Source organism: Meriones unguiculatus, chromosome 17 (assembly GCF_030254825.1).
Source record: "Meriones unguiculatus strain TT.TT164.6M chromosome 17, Bangor_MerUng_6.1, whole genome shotgun sequence".
Lineage (NCBI taxonomy): Eukaryota > Metazoa > Chordata > Mammalia > Rodentia > Muridae > Meriones > Meriones unguiculatus.
The window spans coordinates 97831210-97855340 of NC_083364.1; the positions used below are offsets into that span (position 1 = coordinate 97831210).

General features: G+C 51.8%; 1 protein-coding gene across 2 annotated transcripts in view; it reads left to right on the plus strand.

The window, feature by feature from the left end:
- Positions 1–1141: 1141 nt before the first annotated feature.
- Igsf5 (immunoglobulin superfamily member 5) overlaps positions 1142–24131 on the plus strand; it is a 36385-nt gene continuing 13395 nt past the window's right edge. Inside the window, exons 1-5 of one of the 2 annotated variants that reach the window (XM_021654941.2) lie at positions 1142–1491; positions 4606–4683; positions 10310–10627; positions 15091–15390; positions 22196–22333. In XM_021654941.2, coding sequence (XP_021510616.1) covers positions 4626–4683; positions 10310–10627; positions 15091–15390; positions 22196–22333 — 814 coding nt within the window. In that variant the 5' untranslated portion in view covers positions 1142–1491; positions 4606–4625. The remainder of the gene's footprint in view (positions 1492–4605; positions 4684–10309; positions 10628–15090; positions 15391–22195; positions 22334–24131) is intronic. The other variant, XM_021654943.2, reaches the window with a different exon arrangement.

Consider the following 24131-nt stretch of genomic DNA (forward strand, 5'->3'; position numbering starts at 1 on the left):
CTCTTCAGGTTCCATAGAATTCCGGGCCTCCTATCATTGCATGCTGTCTGATCCACACTGTCCCCTCTGCCCAAACACTGGCTGGTCGGTGTCTCAGTCCAGCCGCTTCCCCTGCCACCTAGCATATGCACACCCACCCACCGAGGCCAGCCTGGTTTGCTGGGCTTCCCAGGCCCCTGGCCCCTCTCTGCTTTCCCTCAGAGCCTGCCTGCTGTCCCAACTGCCTCATGAACATGTGATGCAGATCTGAAGTTTGTGAATTTAAAATAGCAAGGGCCAAAAATATTGCTGAAGTTTCTCTTCGTGCTCAGACATATGCTAGGATGGCAGAGCTTCCAGACCTGTTTTTAAAGATCCCTGGCAGTGTTTCCTTTCAGAGGGGCATCTCTTGAGTAGACAGAGGGCACATGGGTGGGGTCACAGTCCATGCTCAGTCCTTGAGGAAGGAGTGGGCTGCAGTCCCGGCTCCTTCCCCAGGGGCTGCTGAGGTGCCTGCTCCATCTGCACTTCTCAGACAAACGCTCTGCAGGGAAGTGAGATCCGAAGGCAAGAGGATCTCCAGCTGAGAGGGAGTAAGGGATAGTTTGTTGGCAGCCAAATGTGAGGGAGGCTGGCCAGAGAAACCAGATTCACTTTTCCTTCACCAGCAGGTTCCCTGGCAGAAGGGGCCACTTGCACTTTTCATCTCAGAGCAAAAGACAGTCATGGATCAGATGCCCCAGTGGGCACTTATGGTGACACCGAAGTTGCTGTTCTGTGTTTCGGCCCTGTGTGACAATATCATCAGGCCTTAGTGTGGTGGAAGCAATGGTCTAAGTTAGTAATTCCGAGGGTTTTACTCGCTATGCCAAAAGGATGCGACAGAGATGGTAGCTCAAGATAGGTTGCTCCTTGATCTACAGCATTCTGACTCCCCACAATCAGGAGTTTCTCCTCTGCCAATCAGCCTGCAGTCTTCAATAGGAAGCTTTCTCTCAGAACTTCAGCTCACTCTCCTAAAGGCTGTCAAAGCCCAGCTCACTCCCCCTGAGGGCTGTCCTGTTTGCTTGGGGAGGGAACCGGTTTCACCAGCCCCTGTGCCTCTGTTAGAGGCAGGTGGATGGCCAGGCCAAGGTATTTTGGCTCAGCCTCTGGGGCTGACTGAGCCTGGCTCCAGCTGGTGGCAAAGGACGCCTGAACCAGGATCTGGGCAGCCTTGACCCCAAGGACTGGGAAAAGGCTCCCTCTGGGAGGCTCCACCTCTGCTTCTGAGCCTGGGCCTGGACTTCCTGTGTTTGGTTAAGAAGGAACGTCCCCGCAGCTAGGGGCGCTCACACCATTCTGCACCTCCACGTTTATAGTCTGGGCATTGACAGCATAGGGCCACTGTGCGAGGAACTTCCTGTTCCCGGTGAGGAGTGTCCAGACAGAAGTGTTCCTGTGTTTGTGTGCAGAGCAGCGAGTGGCCAGGAAGTCCTGTGTGAACAGAATACAGAGATTTACCTGCCTGAGGTAAGGGAGGCAAGGCCACAGAGCCACTCTCCTGTGATGGGTGTTTGTCGGTGGGTCTCCTCAGACTCGGTGGGTGCTGGTAGGCCATGGCTCCCCACAGAAGTGCACAGTGTTTGCCCTCCAGCTTCCACTGGGTTGAAAATTAAACAGGGAGGCAGCTCTCAGAGTTCAAAAATCCCAGTAATTTGTCAGTGAGCAGCTCTCTGCTCAGACCTGTTCTGTGGTTACTCTAGGGCTCTGCTGGGATTCAGGATGGCCTCAGGAGCCACGAGATGAGAAGGCAGTTTCCTCATTCCCTGACAAATTTGTAATTGCCACCCTAGGAGGAGGGTATTCTGTTGCCATTGAGGGCTCTGAGAGACCAGGCCACAAGGGAAGTCAGGGTCCTAGTGGGGAGGGAGGGCCCAATGAGGAGGGAGAGCCCAGTGAGAGAGAGCCCAGTGAGGAGAGAGAGCCCAGTGAGAGAGAGAGCCCAGTGAGGAGAGAGAGCCCAGTGAGGAGGGACACAGTGAGGAGGGACACAGTGAGGAGAGATGCAGTGAGGAGAGAGGCAGTGAGGAGAGACAGTGAGGAGAGAGGCAGTGAGGAGACACAGTGAGGAGGGACACAGTGAGGAAGCAGCTCTGGATTTGGGCCCACAGAGTTGTGGGCTCCGAGGTGCAGCAGAAATGCCGGGGTTGGAGAAGGCCCCGGGCTCAGCTCTCAGGTCTGCTGTCCGAGGGAAGCCTTTGGCTGAAAGCACATGTTTAGACCCTGAGGAGGCTCTGCAGCTCAGAAACAAGGAGCAAGTTATGAGGCGGCAGGTTGTGGTCTCTTTCCTGCTGCTGGGAGACCTGTCAGCTTTTCTCAGTTTTTTCCCTGGTAGGCCAGTGTGGAGTGGGTAGGAGTTCACTGAAACTTCCAAAGACTTATATTTTTGAAAAGATGGTAGTTTTTCAACAAAAATCGGCCATTCAAAGCTTTCTGCAGCAAAATGAATGAGAAGGTGATCTTAGGTTTGGGCCAGACCCCTGCAGAGGATTATCCAGGGCTTCCAGCCTTGGTCCCTACTTAATCAAAGTCACACGTGAGAGTTTGGCTATCTTGCAAACATGCCTGTTTTGATGACGTCAAAGGGGCACACTCTCAAATGCTGTGTGCACAGGCATCCTGTTCTGCTGTGGTGGCTCAGTTGCTGGTTCCCAGATTCTGTTGCTGGCCTGGGACAAGGAGCGAGGTCCCGAGGGGAGTTCTTTCTGGGTTAAAGAATGTGCCCTTGTTCTGTAGCTGATCCAAGTCACTATCAGTGGTTGAAGCATTTCCTGTTGACCTTTGCCCATCCCTCGATGCCGTTGTGACAGTAGTGAGTGACTGTCAGTAAAATCTGCAATTTTCAGGCTGGCAATAGTGGCACACACCTGTGATCTCAGTACTCGGAGATGGTGGCAGGAAGGTCAGGAGTGAGAGGCCAGCCTTTGCTCCACAGTGTGTCCGAATCTAGCCTGGGCTACACAAGGCCCTATTTTCAAAACAAAACAAAACAAAACAAAACAAAACAAAACAAAACAAATTAGCCAATCAAAACAAAAGCAAGAAAACTGATGAAGCTTTCAGAACTGGGCAGCTCAGTTTCCCCTCCTCTCCTGCTGACCAGGGCACTGCAGGTCACTGAGGGAGGAATTTCCTTGCAAGCTTGTGCTAACTGAACTTGAAAATTAGCGAATGATTTATTTGCTGCCTTGTGAGGCTGGATCCGGCCCCGGGTGCAGACTCAGAAGGCATGACTTCAGCAGCATCTTTCTGCCCGGAGACCCCATGGACGGGCGCATCGTAGTTGTGTTGAGGCTTCAGGCCTGCAGAGGGACGCACCTTAGTGCAGGCAGGGATGGGGGTAGTTAATGTTCAGTACCCACACTGAGGTTGGGAGGCATCAGAGAGACATAGGGTGAAGCCCCGCCCTCATCCCCGTTCTCTGAGCTGGGGTACCTGGGCATGAGTTTAGGTATAAAGGGTTAGTCACAGGCCTGAGCATTGTTGCTGCCTGACTAGACACTCTCTTATTCAGCATTTCTCAGACATGCATGGCCTGAGAGGTGCCAGCCATGTACTCTGCCAGTGTGGTCCTCTGCCGGCCGTGATGCCTCTAGGACACAGGAGCAGAGGATTAGACAGGTGTGTCCCCAGGGCACTAGGGGACCTGGTATTGCTTAACAGGCTGTGGCCACTGCGTTGATGTCACACGAGAGGCGAGAGGCTCCCTTTGTCAGTGCGTGTGAGTGGTGGAAAATTTTTGGGAAACAGGCCCTGGCCTGAGGCCAGGAGTGACGCTTTTGTGGACAGCTCACAATGGTTCAGGGTACCAAGTCAGTGCCAAACTCTTCAGAGGGACCCACAGCACTGTGAGAAAAGGAAAACAAGGTATGAGGGGCGGGCAAAGAAGCAGGGGTCAGAAGGACAGTGGACCCCAGGGGACCTCCTGAGCTGCAAAACAGCCAAAGGAGCTCACTGCATCTTCCCCAGCCTCCTCCCAGTGCGACCTCATTCTTCCCACTCACACTGTGTGGGGACCCTCTCTGCAGCTCCTCAGACATGCCCGGCATGGCCCCACCCAGGCCCTTCTTACCTGCTGTCTTCTCTGTCCTTCCCACTAATGTGGGAAGCAGTGGTTGCTGCCTGGGTTTGTGGTGACAGCTAATGCCTCTAGCTTACACCTGCCTGGTTCTCTCTCCCCACACTTCCCCACCTTCTAATTGTCTCATCTTCCCTTGTGAGGTGAGCTCAGGATGGGCAGGGTTGTCTTGGAGGTGGAATGAGGAGCAGGCAGCTCGGGTCCTCTCGGCAGTAGCACAGGGGCAGGCTGTCCTCCTGGACTCTTGCCAGCCATAAATGGGCTCAAGGTTGTGTCCTTCAGGACTCTCTGAGGTGAACTGCAGCAGAGTTCCTGGAGGTCTGTGTGAACAAGTGATGGGGACACCCCCAGTTTCCCACCAGATACATTTGGTGGCGGGCCCCAAAATGCATCTTCTGAGAGAGCACTGCTCTGCCTCAGATGGAATGCCCCTGAGGTACCCAGAGTGTGGAGCTTCACAGTAGGTCCCCTTGGTCTGAATGTCACCTGCTGCCTTCATCCTGCAGGTACGGAAGATCATGCTGAGATGGAGGGCAGCTGGAGAGCTGTCCTGGCTGTGCTGGTCATCCTGGCTGGACTGACAGGTAGGAGGAATAGGCGGGTGGGCTGTTTCCAAACTTCAGAAGCAGGGCAGGAGAAAGGAAGAGCAGAAGATGCAGCAGGACAGGCCACAGCTGGTCCTCCTCAGGTCTCCTCCCTCCAGCTGGGCCTCCTCAGGTCTCTTCCTTCCAGGTGCTCCTCCTCAGGAGCTCTTCTGCATCTCTGTTTCATAGGCTCCTCCTCAGGAGCTCCCATTTCCGCCATTGTGACTGAGCCTCTTAGTGCCTGTCTCCCACGTGACCCTCTGTAGAGCTTTCCCTAGGTGTACCCCATTAGGCACCTGAGGCTGTCACATGAACTGTTTCCGTCTTGGCGTTCCTACAGGCTTCCCACCTCTCCAGTGTCTCTGTGTCTCTCAGGGATCTGCTGGCTGAAGGGCTCCTCTGTCTGGAAATTTGGTTGACTTGTGATATCTAGGGTGGGTCCCCAGCCTCAGCCTGTGGCAGTTCTCTGACCCTCATTATAGTCTTGCTACCATGAGTCCTTCAGGGCTTCAGCTGGGGTGGACTCCAGGCGATCCAAGACCTGGGCAGGATGGGCTGACCTGACTCTGAAGGTCTCCAAATCCCTAGAGTCTGTGCACTCAATTTTGGGCTAATTTGGCCTTGACTCCTGTCCACTGCCTCCTGGGCCTGCCTTCTCATTTCTCTGTGTTTCCTGTCATGGCAACTTGAGAGGTTTGCTGTTTATAATAGAAGAACAGAACTAATGCAGGGACATTTGCAGGCCAAGGTAACCTGGACAACTTGTCATAAACCTAGCCATCCTGATGATCAGCCTGGAGGTGAGAACGCCCAGTGAACAGCTCCATCTGTCCCTCCCCTCCCCAGATGCCTCCAGTTCTGCTAACTGCGTGGGAGGCCATGCTTGTCTGGCTTCAGGAGCTGTGTGTTCCATTCTGGATGGGTGAGCCCTGAGGTTTACAGACTGGCTTTGCCGGTGTTAACTGAAGTTGGATGAGTGAACCTCAGTGGGCGCTGCAGTGTCAGTGGGCAGGAAGTAAAACCGAGTGAGACTAAGTTAAAGCAGCAGTGTGTGATGGGCAGGCTGGGAAATTCCACCTTTGGCTGGAAATTCCACCTTGTCCGCACGTGACACCTAGGAGCCCCTGCTGAGGACTCTGTTCTAACCACGCACAGCGAGAAGCAGCCGGCGGGACAGCTCCCAGGAGACTCAGAGGAAAGCAGTCTGGGAACAGTTAAGGGCATGAGCTTGGAGCTAACAGTCCACCCCTAATCCATGCTTTAGGGATAGTTGAGGTTACAAATGTCTGTTAAAGATTGAAGAGAAATAGATGAGCTCTGAGCTTCATTTTTCTAAATAAATAAATATATACATATACATATGTTCAGAAATAGATAATCAGAAATATATAACATTCAGAAATACATATAATCAGAAATATAGTCAGCAAAATATAATCATATATATTTATGCATATCGAGGCTTAAGTACTAGTTTTGAGTCAAGACTGGTCTGGTTTGAGGTTTGAAGATGGCTGTATCCGGAGGGCTGAGTATTATGGGCTAGTTTTAGGGTCTGCAGGGAGAGTTTATAATAGGCGTAGAACCTCTTCTACGTCTCACCTGGAAAGTCTTGCGGCTGGTTGACTATCCTTGCTTACAGACTTAGCTCTGTGGTCTGAGGAAGCATCCACACACCGACAGGGCTCTTCCAAGCCTTCCCTCCTGGCCTCTCTCCCTTTCTTTGCTTTCTTCTCCCATCCCCTCCATTCTCCTCCCTACCTTACCCACAGTATCATGGCCTACACAGATCTTCATGACCTCATTTGTTTGCTCAGTAAATATTCACTGAGCCTGGTATGTGCCACATAGCTGAGGCATAGACACCAGAGCTTAGAGCAGGTCGGACAGGCCTTGAGTGAGAGCAGAGCCACAGCTGAGGCATAGACACCAGAGCTTAGAGCAGGTCGGACAGGCCTTGAGTGAGAGCAGAGCCACAGCTGAGGCATAGACACCAGAGCTTAGAGCAGGTCGGACAAACAGGCCTTGAGTGAGAGCAGAACCATAGCTGAGGCATAGACACCAGAGCTTAGAGCAGGTCGGACAGGCATTGAGCGAGAGCAGAGCCACACCCAAACAAAAGAAGTCACTACTGTGACAACCGTTGGAAGAAGCTTCTCAGTGTAGGGCCCACACAGCTCAATTCAGCGTAAACAGCACGGTCTGGGGAGGTGTCCCTCAGGGCAGAAGCCCGGGCCAGGAGCCAGGAGCCAGGAGCCAGGAGCCAGTGACACGGGAGTCCAGGCTGCTCACGTGCAAAGGCCCTGGGGCCACAAAGACTTGCTCAGTTTGGTACCTTAGGTTTGGTGGTGCAGAGGAAGTTGCTGGGGGCGGGGCTTGGTGTTGGGAGATCCTGTGAGTGGCTCTCTGAGGCGATGCACTCAGGTCTGGGTGTGGAGGTGGAGGTGCAGCAGACAGGTGCTCGGAGGTGCTCCCTGGCTGTGTGGGCAGAGCTGGCGGCCCAGCAGCGACTTTGGCTTTTTCTGTCCCAGGAGCCCAGCAGACAGTTCAGACCTGCTGTGGCTCCTCTCAGCACCTCATTCCATGCTTCCTCAGGGTCCCAGCATTTGTGGCTGGCTCCCGTTCTCTGTTCCTGTGAAGGTCCATCACCCAGACACTTCTCTCTGCCCTCTACTCACCATCCCTTGTTCCTCCCCAGCCGTCAGCCTCCCGTCCAGTCTGCTTTCCCTTTCGCTAGTGAACTGAGTGAGGAAAAAGGGTGGGGCTGGCAGGTGAGAAGTGAAGTCAGGATGGGCCGGGGCAATGGAGAGAGGATTGGCACAGAGCGGGAAGTTTCTTATGTCAAGGAGACGGTTTCCACATGGAGGTCAGAGGTCATGCTGGGGTGTCATTCTTTAGGAGGTTATCCATCTTAAATTTTAGAGACGGGGTACCTCACTTTTACCAGGAACTTGCGGTTTTGCTTAGCCAGTGAGCCGCAGGGAAACCTCCTGTCTCTTCCTCCTTTCTGCTGCACCTACAAGGGTGAACCAGCACGCCCAGCTTGTCTGTGTGAGTTCTGGGATGTAAGCCAGCGCCTCACGCTCAGCCAGCCCTTTCGAGGACCAGCAGGAGGCGCAGAGCCTGGCTGACCCCCAGCGAGTGATATAAACTGCAGTAAGTCAGGATGGGGGTGGGGAGGAAGGGTCCTGCTCAGGTGGCAAGTGGCAGGCAGTTATAGACACACCCTGTAGGGTGAGACTTGTCGGCCTCCGGAAGAGGAGCTCCTCAGGGAATCCTTCATACAGCAGACACCCCAGATTGGTTGGGTGGCACCTGCAGAGAGCTTTCAGGTAGGGACACCTGGCTTTCCTCAGCATTCTGTCCTATTGTGCAGCCCTGCTCCCCAGGAAAAGAGGGGGAGCCGAGGTACGTGGCTGAGTGGAGGTCTTATCTGAAAGTGGTTCCTAACGTTTGCCTTGTGTGGGGCGAGGTTGCGCGAGGCCTCAACCCTGGTCGCTCCCAGAGGACGGAGGAAGGTGCTGTGGGGTGTGGCCCTGTCACAGGGGCAGCTGAGAGCAGATGGTGGACCCCCAGGGGCCATGCTTGCAGAGAATTGTGCTTTAAGCTGGTAGTCACCTAGTTCATTGAAGGGTCAGGTGGGAGAATTCTTACCAAGCATGCCTGAGGCCCCAAGCTTGTTTCCCAGCACCACAGACTCAGGTGTGTGTGTGTGTGTGTGTGGGGGGGGGGGTCATGCTTTTAATTATGGCACCGGAAGCTGGGGGCAGAGGGATAGGAAGTTCAAGAGCATCTTTGGCTACATCCCAAATTGAAGGCCAGCTTGTGAGACATGAGATCCTGTCTCAAAAGCAAACCAGAACTCAAACAAGACAGGAGCAGCAAAGAGGTAGCATCAAACTCAAAAGCATCTCCCCTGGCCGGGGCTCCTCCTGGCCCGGTCCTTCGCAGGAGTGTAAGGCAGGCTTGGCTTGGCCTGTGGCTCCTCGGTCCCTGGGGGCAGTGGGAGTCACTGTGCAGACTGTCTCTGGAGTAAACCGAGTGGCGCACACCCACGCCATCCTCCAGCCCTGCAGGCCCCGTGCTCCTCCCACCACGTTCCTTCAGCCCTCCAGGCTCTGCTCAGCCGCCCGCTTTCTCTACTGGGAACACACAATGAAATGTGAATCTCCTCTTTCCCAAGGCATGTGAGTTGGCCTGTTTTCTTCAGTGTAATGCCAGGTTTGTCATGGCATGTGAGTTAGTGTGTTTTCTTCAGTGTAATGCCAGGTTTGTGGCCGAGCTGACACAGTTTCTGTAGCTCACTTGGCGTCTGCCGTGGTTGGTTTTGACACTGGCTGGAGTCAACCGGGAAGAGGAAAGCACGATTGAGAAAGTGCGTCCACCTGTGTCCTCGGCAGGTCTGCAGGGCATCTTCTTGATTAATGATTAACACGGGAGGACTCACCGCAGGCCTGGGCTGTGCAGTCTCCCAGCAGCTGGTGTGAGAAAGCAGGCTGAGCAAACCATGGGGAATAAGCCAGTAAACCGTGTTCCACCATGGCCTCTGACTCAGTTTCTGCCTCCAGGTCACTGCCTTGGCTTCCTGTGACCCGGGATACACAGCAACTGGCTCTCCTGCCTTCTCTTCCCAGCACCCTTCTCTCTGCTGGTCCTGGTGTGTGCGTCATCCTTTTCTCCGTTTGTGGGAATGAGGAAGCTCTGCCCCACGGTACATCCTGGGTGACCATGAGGAGCCAGTGTTTGGCTGTGTGTCACTGTGCAGCTCTTGCCTGGGAATGCTCAGAGCTCCGCTCAATTTCCTTTAGGGACTGCCTCACATTTGCCCTTCAAGGCGAGAGGAGGAGAACTAGGGTATTTGGGACTCCCCAGTGTACATGGAGGGCTAGCATTTGACCCATAGGGGCCAAATAACACCAAATAACACCAAAAAGTGACAGGAATATCCTGACTGAGGGGCTAGTGCTGGAGTGAAATCAGGGCATAGCTGTTTCAGCAGGTCTGCTGTGTGACAAGAGTCAGGGAAGCCTGTGATTCAGGGTGACAAGGTCTGAACGTGGGTCCTGTCCACTGATGTGGCCCACTTGGGGCCCACCACTTGCGTGTGGTGGGGATTGGTCCACATTGGCTTCTGTGAGGAGAATCTGGTCTCTGCTTGCTGAGCGTAGTGAGCCTTGCCATCCCTGCTCTGTGTGCCGTGGGTCTCTAGAGTCTCAGTCCCATCTCCACAATGAGCTCTTCCCTCTTCTCTTCCCGTGTCGCAGACTCCCGCCTTTCTCTTATAGAGATGCTTGGGATTGGACTTGAGGTACATCCTACGTCCAGGATGATTTTGTGTTAGGATTGTTGACAAAGTATATCTGCAAAAACTCTACTTTTAGATGCCATGTGCTATGGCTTTGGTGACTGAGCCTCCAGGCAATGGTTTTCAAGTCAGTGCCACCCATCTAGGGAGAGCGGAAGGAAGGAGGTTTGCCCTGGCCTTGTATCTACCAGAAGTCCCAGTCCCCTCATGACCCCTAAAGCAGAGGCTGAGCCTTCAGAATAGCTGGCAAACAGAAGGTTACATGCCATCATTCATGTCAGCTGCTTCACAGACTGCCCTGGGAAACCGATTGCTTTCCAGCGTCCGGATGCGGCTATCAGATCATAGAAGGTCCTCAGAACGTGACAGTCCTGCAGGGTGCAGATGCTCGCTTCAACTGCACCGTGACTCACGGCTGGAAGCTCATCATGTGGTCCCTCAAAGGCGTGGTGGAGCTGAGTATCACCTCCCAGGAGCCCATCATCACCAACGAGCGCTTCACCTCGGCCAGCTACAACTCGAGCAACAGCTTCATTTCTGAGATGGTCATCCACGACGTTCAGCCCAGCGACACGGGGCCTGTGCAGTGCAGCCTGCAGAACAGCGATGTGTTTGGATCTGCCTTCCTGTCAGTGCAAGGTGAGGCAGGGGAGGGGGACAAGGGCCTCTGAGGCCCAAGCTGTGCCACACTTGGGGCCACCTTCAGGTGGGCCGGTGCTTATTGTAATTCTGAACTGGTGGCTGCCTTGTGTGTAGCTGTTGTCCCTCTGTCCCTCCATTGTTCTGAAGGTTCCAAGCTAAAGCTTTGCTGATGTCTCCCTCCCTCCGCTCCCCTCCCCTCCTTTCCTTGTTTAATCCTTTCCCTTCCTCGCTATCCCCTTTGAGATGGGTTTATCCAATCTACTCCAGCGTCTGATTGCCTTTCTGGAACTGTCTCCCGGAGTTCTGCGCATGCTGCAGCCCCTCAGATTTGGACAGAGGTGGCCATGGCCCCTTCTCCAGCCTTTTCAGTACTGGCTCCCACATTGTTGTATTCATCATCAGCGTGGACGTGTGCTTTAGCCGTTTGCTCTCTTTGGATTTCTCTGACCTGTTTTTCTTCTTGCCCTAGTGATTGCAGCACAGTCAAAGGTGTGTGGTCCCCAAATACGCCATGTAGCTGAGAGAAAAGGGTAGACCACTAGGCCATACTACCCACTTGTTTTCATTTGTGAAGGTGATTTGGTTTGCTGCAGAGCTTTACACAATGGTAAAGATAAAGGGTGTATTTTATGAGGTTTAGACCCTCTTCCCTAAGTCAGGACCCCCTGCACCTTTTGAAAGTGCATTTATGTACTATTGATAGAGGCTGTGACTAGTGTGTTACAATTTCCTGTAAGATTTTTTTTTTTTTTTTTTTTTTTTTTTGTGGTGTTGGGTACCAAACCCAGGTCCTTTGGTCTCTATCCATGGACATTGTTCCTAGTTCTCTAGAGATTTTTACTGACAACATTTCTCATAAAAAAACAAGCTATGTCTTTGAGGTTATTTCTTGAATACCCTTATTTCCTTGCCCGGGTGAAATCCCAGATTCTGTCTGCTGTCAAATCAAATGTAATTATATTTGGTGGAAGCATGTCTATTTATTTGTATTTGTATCTGCATTTAAAAATAACTTTTACTTTAGAAATTGAATTAAATTGGTGGTTCTTTATTTCATGGCATCTTTAATTTTGTACTGTTTAATTATGCTATAGTGATAGTTTCTAAGTTGATGTTTTCATGGGGTTATGTAAAGCTCTTGGCCTAGTTTGCATGCACAGCTTCTTTGATAATTCAATTACAATGGAAAGAACACAGGAAATGGAGTCAAAGACATGAGCTCTGGTTTTGCCTTGACCAGTTGTCAATGAGTGACATCTCTGTACTGGCTCTCTTCCTTCATCTCCAGGGTGGGGAGGAGGCTCCTTTCTCAGCTCACGCACTTGCTGTGAGGATCAGGCAACAAAACCACAGGGTCTCCAAAGCTTTGTCTCGTGTGGCTTGTTTTGACTCAGCTGGACATGCAGAGCAGTCCAGTGGGTAGAAGTGCAGCCTTAGGAGCCTGGCTGCCTGCTTCCCTCCTGTCTTCGCTGCTTAGAATTGCGTGGTCTGGAACAAAGCACCCGACTTTGGACCCTGGGTTCCTCTTCGCAGGGCTGTTGCAGCGTGGGTGAGTAGGTCGGTAGAAAGCCATTACCACAGAGCCTGGCTCATGGAGTTGACCATGTGAACATTTTTTATCCCTAGTCTAAGTGCTTAGTGTGACCCAAAGATGAATGGAAGAGGGCTGGCTCAGTCAGAAAGTGCTTGCAAAGGAAGCAAGAAAGTCTGAATCCCCAGACCCCAAGTGGGGAATCTGGGTGTGGTAGCACATGCCTGAAATCCCAGCTGGTAGACACACACACACACACACACACACACACACACACACACACGATAATTCAGGACAGCAGACCTTAAGAGACATATATATTTTAAAGACCTGTAGATAGTGTGTTCTTGAAATGGGAAGCTCTGAGAGAGTAGAAAGAGGTTCCACAGAGGCAGCAGGAATGGGGTCTCAGTCCTTTAGGGGCTGGTGGGGTGGGGATCTCAGCCCATGGCCAGCCCTCTGGGGGCTGACGGGTACGGGAGTCCTACACCAAGCAGTGCAGACTGGAAGGCAGGGCCCCTTTCTGCTGTGCTCATGGCATGCACAGCTGTAAGAGCTTTCTCTGAGGCCCTGCCAAGGACAAGGAGAGGGACAGAGCTGCACTGCTGTCTTGCTAGGCAGCAGGCTCCTCCCGGGATCCCAATCGTGGAGGAAGAGGGAATGCCCCTGAATTATCCAAGGCCCATTCACCTTTCCTCCCCGTGTCTCAACAGAGCGGGTGCGACTCCGGTTCCAGTCTTCTTCATCGGTGTGGACAGTCTAGAGACTTCATAAGTGTCTCTCACAATAGGAGCTAGCAAAGTGAAAGCCAGTAGGCGAGGGGCAGGCGTGAACGCAGCAGCAACTCCACACACACAGCTGCGTGGTCCACACCTGCCAGTGAGCCAGGCCTCTGCTGCATCTGTGCTTCCTGAGATCCAGACAGACCCGAGTTCAAGTTCTGTCATTACCTACGGTAGTTCCTCCCCCCCCAGGGCCTGTCTTCACACTTTTATTTTGATATTTGTTTATTGTGCACACATGCTTCTCTTTTTAGCATGTGAGTCTTGGGTCTCAACTTCAGGCCATTAGGCTTGGCAGCAAGTGACATCTGCTGACCTATGGGGAGGCCCCCACCGTCTGCCTTCCTAAACCTCCTCTCCATCGAACAAACAGAGGCCTTGACAAAACAGTGGACATATAAATCCGAAGCCTTCAGATTTACACCAATCCCTTCTCTACTGCTCGACCCTTCACAGGAGTGTTTGAGAGCAGCACAGACATTTCACTCATCCGAAGCCGGCACCCAGGAAGTGCAACATTTCAGAGGGAGGACACACGGTAGACAGGGTCACTCTGGTCCCCGCCACTGCAGGATGACCTAAGACGAGGCCAGCTTGCTGCCACTCTTTTCCACTTTCATTTTCCCGGGTACACAGGGGCGCTGCACACTGGGGGCGTCTTCTAATCCACAGCCCTGTCCGCACGTCTGCATACCGTGATTAAAATAAAACCGCATGAGGGCAAAATCCAGCCAAGTGCTGTGGTCTAGAGGGAGAGAGGAAATGCCCTCACACGGCCTCGGGTTTCAGCTAGCCTCCTGAGCTAACCTCCAAGAGAACAGTTCTGTTCGCCTTTTGGCATCGAAGACTACCCATGGTTCTTTAAAAAGGCCACTTGGTGCTCTGCTGCTCCAGCTGTGCTTCAGGGGAATTCAGGCTTTTTCCTGCTCTCTTCAAACAAAACAAGCCTGTAACACATGAATGAAGCTGCCAGCTTGAAAATCCAGCGGAACATAATATAGATTTGCATAGATAAACATTGCCACTTGGTTTATTTTTTTTATTAATTTAAAAATATAGTTTAGTGGAACTATGTTCATTTATACCAACATGTAACGAGCTGCGATTGTTGGTTTTAAGTAAATATTTCAGAGAAATTTATGTACTTACTGTCCACACAAAGCAATGTCTTTGGAGTCTGCAGTGGCTTTGAAAAAGGAATTGAAGCCAAAGTGTTTAAAGATCATGTATTCTAGTTAAATTAGCCCCTTCAGAGATGGGAAATGCAGAGGTCAGGGGAGCCACAGCCCCAAATTCAGTGTTTTACTCTAAGTGAGGGGTTGTGCAGAGCCACGGCTGAGGAGAGCAATTTGCTCCTTACTCCAGTGTTCTTTCCATCCTGTCCAGCAGCCGGCGCCTGCCTTGCAGCGTGCTGGACTTTGAACATTTGAATACATGTGCATGTCCCCAAGGCTGTGTCTTTGCTGGGGCCACCCTTCAGGTTATTTTGGCAATGTCAGCACAAATAAACATCATTTTCAGTTGGATTCCTTGTAGTGTGAAGGCCGCCAGGGGCAAGTGGCTTCTTTACGAAAATACTGATCTGAGTCAAGAATTCTGAAATTTAATTGGGTTAATTCAGTTCATAATAAATTTGCTTTTGATGGAATTTATATCTAGAAACATAGTTAAAAGGAATATCCAAGGCAGTTGTTTTTTCGAAGTTTACTGCTGGGTGCTGTGATATACTCCTGTCTTCCCTGAGGAATGTTTGAGCTAGCCTGGGCTACACAAGACTTTGTCTTAAAACAAAACAAAAATGCTTATGATTCAGAATTATAAAATGAAGGTGACTAGCCCAAACTTAAGGGGAGAGATTTGTTTTTCCCTTTTTGATTCTGTTTCCAGGACTGCCTGAGTCAGTCCTGTAGCTCAGACAGTGGTCTTTGGCTTTTCTTTCCCCATTATTCTTGGGAGCCACCTCAGCCTCTCGTAAGAGCCCAGCAGGTGCTCACAGAAATGGCAGCTAAAACCTGGACTGTGGTTCCTGGCACAGACACAGCCTTCCTGGAGCTTAGGGAGAAATGTAATTTGAGATGTAATTTGAAGCCAAAATTGAGGAAATCATATGGCTGCCGTTCTCTAGCTTGTTTCTCTCTTCTCTTTAGTCATGGGGACCCTGGACACTCCTAGCGACAACCTTGTAGTCACTGAGGGCGAACCCTGTAACGTGACTTGCTATGCCCTGGGTTGGACCCCTCTCCCGGATATTTCCTGGGAGCTTGCGGTTCCAGTAAGCCATTCCAGCTACTCCTCCTTTCTGGAGCCCGGCAGCTCTCTGCGGGTCTTGAGTGTCCTGGATCTTACTCCACTGGACAATGGCACGGTGACCTGTGTGGCCGAGCTGAAGGGCTCGCAGGCCAGCAAGTCCTTACCTGTCAGCCTGACTGTGGTCCAGCCTTCACCTGGTAAGTGAGCCTCGCCTTGAGAGCGGTGGAGGGGCCATTCCAAGGTCAGAGAGGGTCGGGCCCTTGGCCCCCACACAGTCACCCGGACGGTGACCTAGGTTGTGTGGAGCCAGCGCTCAGGCAATTCGGCACTGCAGGCACGATGATTCTATGACCCCACCTGTTCTCACAATTGCTTCCGGAGGGTTTTTCTTTTTCCTAATTGCAAACAAGCCATTGAGAAGCCTTGTCCACTCCTTAGATAAGCAGGCAGCAGGGTCAGAGACAAAAATAAAGCTGGGAGTGCTGGCCTGTGCCTGTGACTCTAGCAACAGGGGCTGAGGCCGCAGTGCTGCTGAGCGCTTGAGGCCAACCTGTGCTATGTAGTGAGGGAAGCCTGGGCTACAGAGTGAGATCCTGTCTCACAAGCCCCGAGCAGCTCTGCACTGTCCAACTTGACGAAGTGGCAAGACTTTATAATGTCTGCCTTCTGGAGGAATCTACCGTGGCAGCAGAGACTCCAGCCTTGTGCACTGACGGGCCACGGAGCTGTGAGCTCTGAGTTGGCAGGGGCAAGGGCTGAGGGGTACGAGGGTCGTGTGGTAGGGCGTGACAATGACTTTATTTTATTATATTTTATTTTGTGGAGAAAGGGACACTGCTGGGGCTGAGCCCAGGGCCTCATATGACCAGGTCAGGGATGTGCTCACTGCAGCCCCCAGCCAAAGAGCCCCGGAGGCTCATGTTCAACCCGCCTCTCACAGAACAGGAGGGGGAGAGTGGAGAGAGTCAGTTCTCTCTTCTTGTTTCAGAATCCCTGGCCTTGGAGAAGTAGCCCTGAGCCTAGCCTTCATTTTCACATGGCTCCTTGGGTGTGTGTCTGTTCAGATCTCTGCGTCTCTGTCTCTCTATCTCTGCCTGCCTGCCTGCCTTTCTCATATGAATTCAGTTCTGTTCTCTCTGTTCTAATCCATTCCTGTCCTTATTCTTGATGCTCAGCTTGGTCCGGCGTTCCCTGCCCCTCCGGTGTCCTTTCTGACACTTGCCTTTTGGCTGTTGGGCTTGTGCACAGCCAGATGCTCTGTGCTCACTCTGTGTCACCCCTTCCCCACCAAGCTCGCTGTGAGCTTCTTAGAGACAGCAAGGCCTGGCCCGGCTTTGACAGGGAAGATGAAAGACAAAATTCTGTTGGTGCCAAGTAGACCCAAACTGACTGTTGAAAACCCGCATCCCAGCACTTGGGAGGCAGGGGCAGGCAGATCTCTGTGAGTTTGAGGCCAGCCTAGTCTACAAATTGGGTCCAGGACAGCCAGGGCTTCACAAAGAAAACAAAACAAACAACAAACAAAACCCACATTTCACCAAGATAAGGAGGTAGTACAGAGCTGTGGCTTGATGGATGGCCCCTTCTAGAAATGAATTTTACAGAGCAGCTTTCTGCCTTCCTTCTTTTCTCAAGGGCAAAGTGGAAGGGCACATCATTCTCATCGTAAGCGGAATTCTTCCTTAGCTGGGGCAGCACCTTACTTACAGAAGCTGTAGGTCAGAGGGCTGGGAAGGGTTCTCTGTGGGTGGGCAGCCATGCGCCTTGCTTTATTGGACTCATTTGCAAAGGGAAATTTGTTTCTAAATTATTCATCAAGATCAGAGCATCTGGCTCCTTGTTGCGTTTGATGCAGGTTTCATTAACTGTAGACCTCATTCAACCTTGGCTGTGGAGCTGGAAAAGTGGGGTCAAGTTCACAGAGCATGGACAGGTGAGCCACGTGAGAGCTGCAAGACTCCTTCAGCTCCGTGCCCACAAGGCTGGGTGTTATTTCAATTCCTTAGGTGAGCCTAGGAGTTCTGACAGACTCAGGCCACAAGAAAGGCAGGTGGGAAGCCAGTGCCTGTCTTCAGAGCTGGTTTCTCAGTTATAGAAAACCTGGTTTTCTTAGTTACTGGAATCACAAACCTCTGGGATGGCAGACAGCCATGACATTAGAAAGCAAAGCCTGTTTGTGTGTAATGGAGAGATATGAACTAACACCGGTCACTCCAAATAGGGCACTGGGGCTGTGCCGAGGAAACCATTCCCCCAAGCCTACTCGGCACACCAGAGAGTTTGCTGTGGTTAGTCACAGGAGCACGGAGGACTCAAATGCATCACCAGAAGCTGGCATCAGTGTGAGGCCAAAAGCCAGCTCAGAGTGAAAAGCACAGCGTGCAGGCAGCCACACTGAAGAATCTCCAGCAATTGTCATAGCCTGGACAGTGTTAGTGATCCTACAGCGTTCCTCACCTTCCTGAGTGTAATGAGCCTTTCTTCTTCTGAGAGGGACTGTCACAGGGAGGAGATAGCTGCAACACTGTGTCATGCCCAAGAGAGAAACCTTCGGGAGCCCGCCTGCCCCCCTGTACCTTCTGCGTGGTCCCATTGAGCTGTTCTGTAGGTTGTGAGGTGACGTGAGGCTGCATCTCTGGGCCGAGTGAGCATCCTGAGGGAAGTAATGGTCTAGTCTGACTTATTTCCGTGAGAAGGGGTGAGGTCAGGGACAGAGAAGGTGGGAGGCACCGGCCTTTTCCCCCTCTGAGGTCACAGGAACCAGGGCAGCAGTGGCAGAGGAGCCACTCTGTGCCTTTCTGATGTTTCTGGTGTTCCTTGGGTTGAGGAGCAGCCCTCCGACACACACCTTCATTTCCATGCAGCCTCCCTCATGACAGGCCTCTACGCGTGCCACTGACTTCCAGGGCTCAGCTTTCCTGCGCTTGAAATGGGCAGGCAATGAGTTGGAGCTGTTCTGTCACTGGGGGAGCCTGAATGCCCATGCTAAGGCCTTTCCCTTTCCGGAAGCTCTCATTTGATTGGTTTTCACAGAATATGGTGATTTGGATTTTACGTCCCCAAATAACCGGTTGAGAGCAGTGAGCCTAAGACCTAAAGCCCCCCTTTCTACCTTAGCTGGTCAGGTTCCACAGTCTCTATGGACCGTGGGTGGGCTAGCACCTACTCTCCAGCTCTGTGGGTGGGAGAAGTGACTTAACCCCCTGAGCCCGGCCTGTCATCTGTGAAGCTGAGCTGGCTTCAGTGCACACCTCCAGAGCTGCTGATTTGGGAGAAGGTAATGTCCAAGACAAGACCCTTCACTTCCTGCCCCAGAGCAGGTAGGAGGGGCGGCGAGCAGCTTTTGCTTATGTCAGTGCTCAGGCAGCCATGACCTCCCTGGTTGGCGAAGGTGCAGGCTTTGCACGTGGTGCTGGCATTTCCGGCAATGCGGCAGGTTTTGAGACACTCCATGCAACGTCTTTAGAACTCTGCTATCTCCGCTCAGAACGTTTGGGAAAATGATTTTTTCCTTCACAGGCCAGGAAAGGGCAGTCCCCAAGCCCACAGTAAAGTCAGTCATGCGGCCTGGGGGAGCACTTGGGGATGGGAAGAGCTCAGGGAGCCAGGCTTGGAGCTGACATTCCTTAGTCACTGTGGTTGCTCAGGCGAGGCAGGCCTGCCTTCCCCAGGGCTGTGTCGCCCACCCGAGTCACGCGCCCTCTACCCTGCACACAGCCTCAGGTGAGGTAGAGGGCTCTGCTGCCCACCCGAGTCACGAGCCCTTTGCCCTGCACACAGCAGCGGCGTGCCTGTAAGATGTCCCCTCCTCTCCGTGAGGCCTGGGCGGTGTCCTCCTGGACAGATCCTTCCATAGCTGCAGCCTGTGGCAGAGCGGGGGCAGGCTGGGAACCCTGGCTCTCCTGTGCCGAGCCTGGGCAGCTCCCTGGGCTTTTACCCTCCACTTATCTACACTGTGCACAGCCTGGACCATGAATCATCCCAGAACCTGTTTTTCTCTCTATTGTAATTTTTTGATGTGACAATATGACTCTTATTTGTTTCTCAATCAGCTGTGAATGCACATATTCAAAAAATAACTTTCTATCAAAGTCATCGTCTTACATATGTATATGTATGAACATACGTGTACACACACAAACGTATAGATAAATGAAAAGACGCCAGCTCCAGCATATGCTTCCTGAAGACCCCAAACAGGACCGACTGGGTTAGAGGAGCTTTGAGATGACGTGTCTTCTGAGTATGGGACTCCCAGGAAGGCTCCCAGGGGAGCATGGTCACAGCAAGGAAGAAGGGGAAACAGAGGGCCTGGCCGCTGGTGCCACGCTATCTCAGGTGGGGCTGTCGTGTGAGGCTGGACTCAGAGGCTGAATTACAGAACAGGCCAGTGAGCAAGACCGTGAAGATGCCCTTCCCCTCAGGACTCAGCCCAGAGGTGGCCTTCCCCTGCACACTCTCTCTCAGTGGGAGGAAGGTCATTAGACCCAGCCTGGGTTGACAGAAGGTTAGAATGTTAGATAGGGGAAGGAGAGGCCAAGGGCAGGGAAGGTTTGAGTAGTCAATAAACATGTGCCAGGGAACTCCTCCCTCAGGAGTGAGGTCTCAGGTCTAACCCCAGCTAGCTCACTTAGCATGAAAACTTGTCACATTTGCAAAGTTAGGTTTGTGTGTGTGTGTGTGTGTGTGTATGTGAAAGAGAGAAAGGGGGGAGGGGAGGAAGGAGGAGGGAGTGGGAGGGGGAAGGGGGAGGGGAGAGGAGGGGGAGGGGGAGAAGGGAGGGCTGGGGAGGGGGAGGAGGGAGAGGGGAGGGCTGGGGAGGGGGAGGAAGAGAGGGAGGAGGAGGGAGTGGGAGTGGGAGGGGAGGAGGGAAGACAAGGGAGGGAGAGGGGGAAGAGGGGAGGGCAGGGGAGGGGGAGGGAGGGGGAGAGAGAGAGGGAGGAGGAGGGGGCCCACATTAACCTGATGTAGGTGTTCATGCTGGTTGTGAGCACGTAAGTCCTACCCCAGAAACTTTCACTCACATTTCTTGAGTCTGAACAAGCTGGTGGAGCAAGCCTTGTATCTGGCAATGCAGAAAGTAAACAGGGCCACAGGAGTGACTAGTTCTTCTGGTGGAGGCCCAGCACGCTGGCAGCTGAGAGGCTTGCATACCGGTGTGCTTTTCGGCTGAGGGTCAAGAGCGTAGCTGTAATTCATTAGTGCGTTCATGGGAATGTGGGCATGTCCTGTCCGGGGCAGAGTGGTCTGAATAATATTCCTGAAGTGGGGTGCCTGTGGAGCCTCCCTGGAGCAGGCTTTGGGTCTCCTTGCCTGGGGGCATGACAAGGGATGCTCAGGTCTGCAGTCTCCTGCAGTCTCTAACTGTGAGGATTGCTGGTGGCAGTGCCCCAGTTTGGGGGTTGGGCTTGAGTTTGCTTTCTCAGGGCCTAGGTTAGAAGACACATACACACACACACACACACACACACACACACACACACACACACCTCCCTCTCACATGGGTGCAATGCTCACAGAGGCCAGAAGAGGGCCTCAGATATCACTGGAGCTGGAGTAACAGACATTTGTGATTTGACCAAAGTGGGACAGAATTCAGGTCCTTTGCAAGAGCAGCAAGCAGTTAGCTGCTGAGCTGCCTCTCTAGGCTTGCTTGTGGCTGCTTATTAAGCTGGGCACTTGCTGGCCTGTGTCTCTTACACTGTCGGGCTCTTGCTTATTCTTGACTCGGTACTGAGTGGAAGTGATCTCTAAACAGTCCACTCCTGTTCTGACCATTTAACATTGCACAGGGACAGCATGCCCCAGCTGACATCAACCCTCAAGCACAGTTCTATAGGGAGAGCACCCAGGAGAGATGCTCACTGCCTCTATAGGGAGAGCACCCACTGCTAGCCTCTCCTCCATTGGCTCCAAAGCGAACCCCGTGTCCTTCAGAGGAAGCCTGGTAGCTTGAACTTCAGCCTCCGCTCCGCTTTCCCTGAGCCTCCAGTGAGGCAGGCTGACAGACCTTGCTGAATACAGTGCATAGCTCCACAGATCAATGTGGTTGTCTGTGCTTTGGCTTTTGTGTGCTTCCTCGTGGGCATGGAGGAATGAAGTGCTGCTAAGGCTCTCTTGGGGTCACCCACATCGTTCCCATAAGCCAGCGGCCATGCTGCCAGCAGGACTTTCAAGGGTGGTGGGAACGTTCCCTCTGAGTTGATATGGCTCTCGAAATGTAGATGGTACAACTAAGGAACTGTAGATTAGCCACACACAAATTAACAGTTTGAATTTACGTGACCACCCAAATCCAGCTTGTGTAGGACATGACTACAAAATCCAAATCCATTTTTCTCCCTTTTGTTTCTGCTTGCTCTGCCTCACCTTACCTTTGTCAACTCCACGCCTCCTGGCTAAAATTAGAGGACAAAGCAGACACTAAGAACATTGGCTCCAGAAGAGCTGGAGTGAGCTTCCACGACCGCAGAGAAAAGCGTTAGTGGTGGGCTCTGGTGGGGCCTTGGGGAGCACTGTGTACCAGAGCTTTTGCCCTTTCTGTGGTGCTCCCTCCTGTGGTGTATCCTCCCTGTGGTGCTCCCATTACCTTTGGGCTGTGGAATCACAGAACAAGGGAATCTGGATGCCAGAACCCACCATTCTCCAGCCTACAGGGTTGGCTAACCAAAGGCTGTGCCAGCACGGTAGTTAGGAGGCTAACCCTTGGGAGTTGCCTTGCTGGAGTCCCCCTTTACCCAGCTCTCAGGAATGTGGGCGGTGTCAACCGACTGATAATTGGACCCAGGTTAAAGCAGTTCCGTGTACCAATAAACACTGGACGGGAGATACTGCTGAGGACTGAGTCATTAAAAACATGGGTGGGAGGTTGGCTGAGGATGCCCTGCTGCAGCAGGCTGAAGGTTACATTGCTAAGGACAGGAGGCAAGTGGAGCCCGCTAGAATCAGAGGGCCCACAAGGTACAGAGGTCACTAAACTTTATTTTTTCTGTGCTCCTGCAGACAGTGTTGGTGAGGAAGGCACACAGCTGCCGACCTGGGCCATCATCCTGCTGGCAGTGGCCTTTTCCTTGCTCTTGATCCTGATCATTGCTCTGATTATAATATTCTGCTGCTGTGTCTCCAGGAGAGAAAAGAAAGGTATTATTTCTCCATATGAATTTCTGTGGGGTTTGAATTTGTAGCTCAAGCACTTGAAGTGAGTGAGCTTACCAACCTCTCCAAAGGGTGAGTTTCGCCACAGTGAGATGCACACTACCCCGGCAGATGGCTGTCCTCACGTAGGCAAAGGACAAGAGCCGGCAGGGGAACTTATGCACTTTGGCTGGAATGAGAGTAGGTGTGGCCACCATGAAGGACTTAGAGGTTCTTCAGGTCTAAGCATGGAATCAGATGTGATCCAGCTCTCCCTGCTGGGTGAATGTCCATAGAAATGAAACAAGTGTGTCAGAGACAAGCCTTCCCAGATTCACCGCAGAGCTGTTCACAACAGCTAAGATATTGAAATAGGCTGTGTCCACCAACTGATGACTGTGTAAAGGCAGTACCACATGCACACACACACACATACATGTATGTAACATACATGTATGTATCCAACAGGATATTTGGTCCCATTGTGAACCCCAACACTGTGAACTGTAAAAACCTGTTTTATGTTTGGTGTGGTTCAGCCCTAACACACACCTTTAATCCAAAGAACTTTCTGTTTATTATAAACAGGAGATTATTACATGGCTCAGCCCTAGCACACACCTTTAATTCAAGAGCTTTCTGTATACAGGATTTAATAAAGTTGACCCTCCATCAAGAGGCAGAGCAAGAAACCAGCTGACAGGGATTAACAAAAAGGAGGGACTTTGAGTTGAGGGATATTTAAGACATTGTGGAAAAGAAGGGCATTTTGGCTCTGGGGCTTTTGACATTCTCCTCCTGGGCTGTCAGCTGAGTTAGCTGGCTTTAGCCTGGGCCTTTGACTTTTTCCTTTGGGCTGTGAGCTGCATAGGAAGGTCAGCTGGTGCTTTGTTACCTCTCTGAGCTAGTAGGTTTCCACCCCAGCATCTGGCTCCTGAGTCTTCATTGGTAAAATCAAACGGTTGGGATTTTCTTTCTTTAAAAACAACATATAAACATATACATTCATAATACACATTCATACATACACACACAATCACACACATGCATATACGTACATAAACATACATACATATGTATACATATACACATGCATACATGGATACATAAATGCATACATGAATACATATATGCATACATGAATACATACATACATACACATGCACACACGTGCACATACAAACATGTGTATGCACATACACATACATACATTTATTCACATAAGGGGATATGATTTAGCCTTTAAGTGTAGAAATAGTGTTATTTGGGAAAGGATGAAGTCAGATACATTAAGAGAAATGAGCAGTTACAGAAAGGCAGGTGTGGTGTGCTCATGGCTGTTTGTGGCACACTCGACAACTGAATGCACAAAATCGAAATGGATTGGTGGCCTCTAGAGGTGGGGATGAGGGACTGGGGCGTGGTGGTTAAAGGCTTCCAGGCTTTGGTTAGAGCAAGCATGTTCTGGAGACCTGCATTAGTCCTACTATATCACGACTTGAACAGAGATCCTAAATGTTTTCCCTAGAAAAGGCAATTCATGTATAGAATGATGGGTACACGGAGCAGCTTCTGGTAATTTCCTGGTGCCTACTCCTATCAACGTGTCACACGGTAGATTTATATTCTTCTCAGCTCCCATGCTGCCTTAGTGAGCTGGGGCTGAGCAAAGCAAAGCTGAACCGTGGGAAGGATGCAGAGCAGAGAGGCCTGTCCTCTAGGTCAATGTCAGGGGTGGACTGTCAGACACCCTGCATATCAGGCGTTCATGCATTCATATTATGATCATACGCACATGGTGAGG